The 9,172-nt window shown below is 39.7% G+C and overlaps 2 protein-coding genes across 3 annotated transcripts; one reads left to right on the plus strand and one right to left on the minus strand.

Moving 5' to 3' along the window:
* Positions 1-61: 61 nt before the first annotated feature.
* On the minus strand, positions 62-2,859 carry armc1l (armadillo repeat containing 1, like). Of its 2 annotated transcripts, none has more exons than XM_068342973.1 (7): positions 2,823-2,859; positions 2,276-2,448; positions 1,797-1,888; positions 1,107-1,287; positions 888-1,004; positions 613-687; positions 62-521 (listed from the first exon to the last, which is right to left on the minus strand). In XM_068342973.1, the coding sequence occupies exons 2-7, from the start codon at positions 2,426-2,428 to the stop codon at positions 330-332; spliced, it is 810 nt and encodes a 269-aa protein (XP_068199074.1). In that variant the 5' UTR covers positions 2,429-2,448; positions 2,823-2,859; the 3' UTR covers positions 62-329. The 2 variants fall into 2 exon arrangements, with proteins under 2 accessions (XP_068199074.1, XP_068199075.1); XM_068342974.1 differs by having other exon boundaries at positions 2,815-2,834.
* A 145-nt stretch (positions 2,860-3,004) lies between these two features.
* On the plus strand, positions 3,005-8,285 carry mtfr2 (mitochondrial fission regulator 2). The gene is made up of 8 exons (XM_068343046.1): positions 3,005-3,141; positions 3,501-3,681; positions 3,851-3,955; positions 4,861-4,985; positions 6,452-6,660; positions 7,043-7,367; positions 7,544-7,727; positions 7,825-8,285. Exons 2-8 carry the CDS (start codon positions 3,610-3,612, stop codon positions 7,867-7,869), a joined length of 1,065 nt encoding a protein of 354 aa, XP_068199147.1. The 5' UTR covers positions 3,005-3,141; positions 3,501-3,609; the 3' UTR covers positions 7,870-8,285.
* Positions 8,286-9,172: the final 887 nt, after the last annotated feature.

A 9,172-nucleotide genomic window follows, 5' to 3' on the forward strand; every position in this document is an offset into this window, starting at 1 on the left:
CTGCACAGGAAAATAGCAACTCAAATCATTTGGACAAGCAGACTGAAAATGAATCTTTGATATTCTGATAGAAAATATTTACATTGAATGAAAAATACTGGATAGAAATCAGTTCAAGTATGTGTGCCTCTACTCAGCTGACCACAATAGAGGTAAAATAGTTCCAGTTTTGAATTTGTAGTTATTCAACAAGAATTGATGGTAAGTTTGTGAAAGTAAGGATGCTGGCTGTGGTACACTAACATCCAGTAATGTCCAATTAGACAATGCACAGTGAAGGGGAAGTTCTTTCACCACATTTTGCCACTGGATCTCAGACAGCACCAGTTTCACCAGTAGAAGGTTTTAGTGAGGAAGGTGGCAGCACTGCTGAGCCAGCTTCCATTGGAGTCACTCTTGGCTGTAGTGCGGGACAGCGCTCGGTCAACCTCCCTTCCCGGGCTATCCTCCTCAGGGAGGTAGCTGGGTAGCGTCGTGTTTTGCTGCACCTGAACTCCTGATGACTTAAGTGGGATAAACACCTGTAAAAAAAAAAGGGTTTGAGAGAAGTAATGAGTTCAACATGAATCCACACACAACACAGAATATGTGGTCCATATATCCACTGCTCACCTCTTCTCCTGCCTCATTCTTCACCACCTGTTGGGCTAACAGCACCTTAGTAGCAGCGATGGCTGAGGCCAGACTCTGTAAAGGAATCGACATGAAAAATGTCTCCGGAATTAATCATCAAACATAAGTTCTCTTTTCTCACGTCAGATTCCTGCATGACATTGTCTATCAATGGCTGTCAATATGCAATGTGTTGACTAATGCAGGATGTGAACTGAATTTTAATTGGCTATTTGCTTTTAATGATCGTTTGTCTCAGAGCTTCTGTGCATTACCTCAGTGGGCACATCTGAACGGATGCGGACAGTGCATCTCTTTGACGCCATCTGGAAGGTGAAACTGATCACTCCTTTGACCTTCAGAAGAGCCTCTTCACACAAACCTCGCTGAGCCTTGAGAGAAGAGAGGGACCATTAGTTCACTTAGTGATAATATTAATAACTGGTAATGCAACAGGAGTATTTTGGTGTAAGTTTGCATGCCAGCCTACTCACAGTGCTGTCCAGTCCCTGGATATGCAGAGTGACAGATTTTGCCTTCTTGTTGGAGGAGTTGATAAAGAATTGGGATTTCTTTTTCCTCTGCCTCTCTGGTGAGTGGTGCACAGGATTAGGACTAGACAGAATGTTAAACACCTCCTGGGCCAAGGCTATGATGTCAACAGACAGCCCCTCCCTGTATGAAGAAATAGGACATTCAATGTTGTGTGGTCCCAGATCACCAAATTACCACATCTCTGTGTTATATAATTCAATTCAAATTACTGAAGTAAAAAGAAAGCCCACAGTCCAAGTCTCATCAGACTATAACGGTGCTTCTTCGAGTGACTGAACACCTTTCATGAGATTATTAATAGACTGATTGATTTTTTACTGATAACATGAAACTACAGTATAGTACTCTGTCTTTGATTGTAGAAAGTGGTCTTTCATGCCCTGATCATGGACTCTTTTCAAGAAACATGCTCCTGTCACACTGAACAGTAGCCCCTCATGCTTCTCTGGCTGTTTGATCTTTTGTGTGTTTTTAGCTATGACTTTGAATATGTTGTGTGAATGTCTTTGTTTTGCTTATTTTAAACTTCTTTCATTTATAACTATTTTCCTCTCTCCTCATGAGGCTCTGCTAATGTATGAGGGCACATCAATATGCTACAGTCTGAAATTAAAACAAAAAACCCTTACCTTGCAATTACATTTTCCAGGCTCACCATCATGCCAAGCTCATTTTTCATTGTGGGGATGTTGGGGGTCAGGTCAGCCAAGTAGCGCAAGGTCTGAGGTCAAATGTTGACAAGACAATATTATACATTCACACCTCACATTAGTTTACCAAATACACAAGCTGCTTAAATTATTAACGTATTGTCTACATTTTATTGTCTATATTTTCCTGAGCAACATTTTTTCACGCAACCACGTGCGTGTGTGTGTGTGTGTGTTTGAACTTTGACACTAAAAACATAGTTTTGATCATCCATGTCTGAACAGCTTTATTAAGTGAGATTACTGTTACAGTGTTACCTCCCTCGATATAACTTAATACCACGAAATAAAGATAAATATTTTTCCGTGAAATCGTAATATAAAGCACAACCTGTGAAATATTTTACAATCGATGCCAATACAGTATACATCCCATCAGTCCACCCTCTTCCACTCACCTGAAGAGTCGCAAGTAACACGTCTGGATTCTGGTGGTCCAGGAAGAGGACCAGGCCGGGCAGACAGCCCTGGTCCTGGACGATCTGCTCTCGGTTGTGCGGCTCAGAAGCCAGGTCCCGGAGCTGAGCCACCACTGACAGTGCATCCATCATCTTTGTTTACCTCGTTACACCTGAAACCGAACACTCAAGTTTACGCTGTCACCACGGTTTAACTCAATGATTACACCAACGAGTTGTAGTTTATAAATTGTTGGCTTTATGTGACCTGAAACCACTCGTTAAGTTATACACCGACACCTACAAGCCTGTTGCACAATCTCCATGGTGATTTGATCCTAATAACCAGTCTGAGTGCTAGCGTTACGGCTAGTTAGCATAGGAAGCTATCCACTCTTTAGATGTGAAGGAGGTGATCTAACTTAAAAATACATCATCATTCGTACTGCTAGGACAAACCGTAAGGAGCCGTTACAACTAACAATGACATAAAACCCACAAAGATGCGATAAATTTGGTGACTTTAACTCTAACTTCACCTCCTTACCACGGGACGACAGCCAGCTCGTGCAGTCAAATACAAATTTGGTGCCTCGTATTTCTGGCACCCAATTGGTAATAAGCCGTTCTCCACTCTGCACTGTCTCCAACTCTGATTGGCCACTTTGTATTTACAGCCAATCAGAGGAGGTTTTACTCTGCCGCGTTATTTGACTTTACGGATTTGCTGCTTGGAGTCTTGAGGAGAAAGAAACGAAGTTCTTGCTATTTAACCAGTTGATTTAAGTACTAGTTATTGAAGATCTTGGACAAGTGAAGTTACTTTTTCACGTTATAGCAAAGGAGAGCAAAGGAACATGACCATGGTAAGTTGCTCTACACACATATTCCTTCATGTGTTAGTCATTTTAGTTTTGATGAAACATGCTGCTTTACGCAGGTAAACATCGTGGTCTTTTGTAGCTACAGTCAGAATCATCATTGAACTGCAGCACAGCAGAGGACCTCATTTTATGAAATTTCACTCAAATTTACGATTTACGTTGGATTTCCTCATGAGAACTTTTAACATCGTGTTTTGATCGATATTACTAAATTACTGCCAGTCAGGATAAATAAAATATATGTCTGAATCCATAATCAACCCAAGATGTGTGGCTTAGATTTGGTCACTTTTCATTTAATTAATTGTTAAACATTTTGCATGTTATTCTTTTTTTTTCAGGTGGAAACTGTGACTAAGTGACCTTTACTCTCTTTTGGCCTCTTGTCAAGTCAGTCAGCAGAAACAGAACATTTAGAGAGATCAGACTGTGCTTGAAAAAGTCCTTCTGATGTCTTTGGTTGAGGATATTCTGTATGTGTTGCATACAGTCCTGGACTACTTTGGAGTGCCTCCAGAAATGGTGAGAGAGCACACACAGAATCATGCTACCTTATGTATTCTGTCTTTTTTTTTAAAAACATCCAGTAATATTAAATGCAGCTGGTTAGTTCATTCAAGTGGTTAACTGGGATCTAGGGTGAGGACTTTTCAAACAGGTTGTTAATGTTTTTCTGTCCTCTAATCTGCAGCTGGTTCCAGTGTGGGACAGTTCTCTGAATGGTCAGTACCGCAGTATTGTGCGTATGATCGGCACCAACCTCCCACTGGCGCCAGCACCACGTGTGCAAGTTCAGGTACATGTGCTGCTCATCTTTTTCCAAATAGGCGCAGAATCAGTGTAGTTTAGGATGACAGTGATGACGGCTATGGCAAAAATGTTAAAACTATTAGTTACTCTGTTACGAAGTTATGCGTTTTCGTTTATATGGTCTAATCATACAAAGCAAATCGGGTGCTGCTGCTTCTTTTCCAGAATTATTACCTTACATTACAGTATTTTCTGCACTATAAGGAGCACCCTAAAGCCTTTCATTTTTTTCAAATTCCGACGGTGCGTCTTATAATCCAGTGCGCTTTATATATCAGAATCAGAATCAGCTTTAATTGCCATCGTTTGTTAAAAAAACAGACAAGGAATTTGTTTCCGGCAGGTGGTGTCTCAAACTGTACATTCGTAACACTAAATTTAACTATGCTAAATACACTATGCTAAATACTATAAATACTATAAATAACTATGCTAAATACAAAAAACACAAAACGCGGTGGGTGGGGGACACAATGTACAAGTGCAGAGTGCGTGTAAACAGAGTGCAAGGACTGGAAGACAAGATAATTTAACATTTACTGTTCAAGTGTGTTATGGCTTGGGGGAAGAAACTGTTCTTTAACCTGGTGGTTTTTGAGAGGAGCGCTCTGTATCGCCTCCCAGAGGGTAGACTTTTAAACAGTCTGTGTCCAGGGTGTGATGGGTCTAAGATGATCTTCCCTGCCCGACTCTCTAACTTTTGAGGAGTGCAACTTTTGGAGGGAGGGCAGGGAGGTCCCAGTGATCTCAGCAGACATATGAAAGCAGTTTTATAATAGGCCGTTCATTGAATATGCGCCTTATAGTCCAGTGCGCCTTACAGTGAGGAAAATACTGTACTTATGGTTGTTGTCAATGTGTAATCACTGTTTTTCTGTGTTCCATCCTCAGGTTCCTCTGCTCACCAACAGGCCCTATGGATTTGTTGAACACTCTGCAGATCCTCCTGCCATCCCATCATTTGCTGACATCCTCTGGGTGCATGACGATGAGGGAGACAGTTTTGCCATGACGAGGTAAGAATGTTCATCTCGACAAGATGACAGAAACATGGTAGTTGTTCCCATTCAGCAAAGTTTAGCAAATGACAACTTTAATACTAATTTGTAAATATGTTATTTATCCTACTTGTTGAGTGTTTATTCTTCTATATCTTTTACTTACCCCACAGTGATTATGCTGTTGTAATAATGGAAACTTCCCCACTGTGGTACTAATAAAAGAATATCTCATCTTATTTTAATATGAACATATTGCAAACACTTTATAAAATATTGTGAAATAAAGTGGTAGATACACGGGGCGCCATATCCCAATTTTTGTTTTTGCCCTAACCCCTCATTTCCAACAGAATATGAAACAGAATCAGGGGGTGGTTGTAGAAATAATATATCTAGGAAATGAGACACGACTGGCAACATCATTTCTAGATAAGTATGGTTCAGATAATCATCACAGACATTTCTACATTGGCAAACAAATCCAACATTTAGGTCACTCAGATATTTTTTTTGGGGGGGGATCCGATAAAGATGACAGACTTGCTCACAGGAGAGTTTTATAGTTTCGTACAAGCCCGTAACTGATACCGTTATCTACAAGTGACAAGTCTAACCTGACTTAGAGAACGTAGAAGAAAGTACATGAGAATAAAGGGTAAAAGCACATAAATAGGGATTTACAACCATTCAATTATACATTCATTTTCATATACAGTACATTAATCAGTTTAAAAATTTTCACTTTTTTCTTCCAAGATATATAACATTTATAGACTTTTCTTATTGGAATGGTAGCCACCTGTCTTTTACGCTGTCTCTGCTTTCTGGAATTTTCTACAACTATCTTTTACCCCTCCATTTGAGTGTCAGGCTAGACGACCACTACACCTCCATCCCCTAAAGCGATGATATCCAACCTTTTTGTACCATTTTTCTGCTTGGACTAGTTTTGGAACAGTTTTATGCAGGTTTAAATTATAAAAACCTTTGTCAGTCATAGTATTTAATCTGAATATAACTATTGCACTTTATATTAGGCAATTAACATAATTTTTGTACTATAATATCAACTTAGCCATGAAGTAGAGTCAGTTGATATTATAGTACAGCTATAAAACTGGGATGTAGGGCCAATGTGGGGAACTGGGATGAACAGAACGCTGAGGACTCTGCTGTGGTTTCACTGTGGACAGTTTGTTCATGACAGAAATGGAACACATCAGCTTTTGGGATATGTTGCTCAAGGGCACCTTGGCATTGCTCAGGAGGTGAGCTGACACCTCTCCAGGTACAGACATTTATACTGGAGAACAATGAAGACGTGTATTTTACATAACATGGGACCTCTTATACTGAGACACACATTAGTCTCTTCATTAAATTATATTAACTGTAAATCCAATATATAGGTGCATTCCTGCTTCACTTAATAGTGTTGTGAAAGTTGGAAGTCAATATGTGAGGATGTTTCATCTCCACAGGAACTATTTGCCCCCAAAGAAGCAAAGTACTGTAAATCCGACTGCGATGAGATACCCACGACCTGTCTCGAAACAACCCCAGAGAGGAGGTGGATGTGTGAGGCAGACGGCCAACCAGGACGCTCTGAAGAAGATTACCGCGCTGGAGAGCGAGCTGCTTAAACTGCGAGCTCAAATAGCCATGATTGTTACTGCTGCTCCAACTTCAGGTTCATACTCTGTGCCATGTCTCATCTTTTTTTTTTTTTATTTTGTATTTACATATGTCCAAAAAATTTTTTTGTTCATTTGTTCGTTCATTCCAGGGGTAGGTAAACTTTTTGACTGGTGGGCCATTCTAAAATTTGCTCCAGCTGAGGATAGAGATGGATAGAGTGTTTAATTGTACTAATGCAAATGACATGTGTAAAATTAAACTTTAAATTAATGTGATTTGATTCTAATTACATTTAATTATATAATTTAAGCAAGTTTTGTGAGCTGGATTAGAAAGCCTAATATACCGTACTGTTTGTCCATGCCTGTTTTATTCATTCATTCAAGCATTCAAACTAGTAATGTAAATTTTGTACTCTTCAAACAATTTGCTAGGTCTGAACAACTCCCAGAATGCACCAGGCACACCTTTGATGTCTTCTCCGGCTCAGACCTCTACACCTCGATGTTCTGGTAGACTGCCACCTCCCCCTCCCCCTCCACCTCCACCTCCACCTCCTCCTTGTCCTAGCTCCTTCACTGAGACTTCATCTGCGTTAGAATTAATCCGTCAGCGCAGAAAGGACGAGAAAGTCCTTGATAACAGGCGGCTCAAGCGCCAGGAGCCGGGTCTCAACAGGAATTTAGAAGTTAGGGGGATTCCATCAATGCTGGATGTTCTCAAGGACTTGAATCAAGTTCAGTTGCGCTCTGTGGAGAGGTAGGTATAAAGAGCAATATTGATGTGGACATCATAAAATGATAAGATTGAGTTTCACCAATATAATTGTAAAATATTTGTAATAATTTATTTAGTTTTCTACACTTCTTTTTTTCATGTTTTCTGGCCTGACAGATATAAGAAAAAAAATCTACTGAATATTTGTTTCCCTCTAGGTCACCCGGGGGCACACCAGTCAGAAGGAGACGCAGCAAAGGAAGCGCATCAAATCTCAGTGACCCAGCTGCTCTTATTGCTGAGGCACTGAAGAGAAAGTTTTCCCAGCATTGCCATAACATTTCCTCTGACAAAGAGAATTCACCTGAGCAGTCACCATTCGGCAGTCCAGAGACACCCAAGGTTTGTTTCCCAGTAGCACACTAACACTCAGACATGTTTTATTGTATTTACACAGTCGTTACTTCTTTGGTCTATGAATCTGATGTCTCTGCTCCAGCTTCCTCTCCATGCCAGACGCAGTCAGGGGAGACTCCACCTATGATCCTGTCAATTATAGACCGCTGACCCCAGAATGTCAAATAGCAGACGTCACTTTTACGATCTCAACTGCCGTTTCAAGGGATGTCCCAGACAAAGACATAACTACTGGCCATTCATTGTATTTTTATTACTGTATTCTGTTCTTATTGCATTTGTCTCAGTGAACAATGTGCTTGTTTCTGTTCAGTAGCTTGGCAATGGATTGTAAATTTGTGTCTTACAATGATAGGAGTCTGGTCCAGTTATGTGTTATTTAGTGGGGTCTTGTTGTTTACAGTGTTGCTCTATCAGGTGTGATATATTTTTAAAGAACACGTGTATTAACAAATTGGTATTGTAGCGTCTAGCTACATGCTGATGGAATACACATAAGTCTATTCTATGCAACTGCTGTTTCAAATTGTTTTATTAAAATATGCTGATTTTTTTTCAATTGTTCTTTTTTTTATATTTCTGTTGTGTCCACATCTACTTTTATTCAACTAAAAGTAAGAAAACAAGAAACCCCATATTTGTGTGAAGTAATTTATTCTTCAAACAAATCAGTGACAAGTCAGACTGTGTATTCCATAATTCTATACAATCATTACAATACCCATACATTTAAAGAACCTACAATTTAGACATTATAAAAAAATATACTGTATGGTATCAACTGTCATGTATTGTAAAAACATTACAATGTCTAGCTGTTTGGGGTATGTTTAGGTCACAGTATCTCCGAGTCATATTTGTAGAATATTACAGCAATGACAAAAGTCAAACAAAGACAAATTCACAGTCTTCTAAATTTATTGTTGGTAGACTTCTGTCGTCGTGTAGATCTTAGCCACGCATCACGCATGGGCGGTCACTCCTGATGATCTACATCCATCAGGATTTCCTCCTCGTCCGAGTTCTGTGACTCCACATTTCTGCATAGAGAAATCAGTACATGCCTCAGGTAAGTCAAGCTGCAGTGGATCAGGTAATAATCTAATCCTGATGCTACATGTTTTGTAGTTATGCTTTTTAGCGTGCTTTCTTTTGTAGAGATATTTCTATTCTCTGTGTGTTGTCTGTGTGTACGGGAGCAGGTGACACCTTGAATTCCTTAATTGATGATTACTGTATTCATTAGCAGCTAAATGTCAGCCTTCCTAGAAAAACTACTCTTAATAAAGCATTTACTATTCAGAAAATAATAATACACTGCATTAAACAGACTGAGTTACCTTGTCGTCTCTGAAGATTCCCACTCCATGGCACTGCTTTCATCTTCCCAGTTAGAGTATTTGTCTATTTGTCTAACACAAGTTTAACAA

This window comes from Antennarius striatus, chromosome 19 (genome assembly GCF_040054535.1).
Source record: "Antennarius striatus isolate MH-2024 chromosome 19, ASM4005453v1, whole genome shotgun sequence".
NCBI classification, from domain to species: domain Eukaryota; kingdom Metazoa; phylum Chordata; class Actinopteri; order Lophiiformes; family Antennariidae; genus Antennarius; species Antennarius striatus.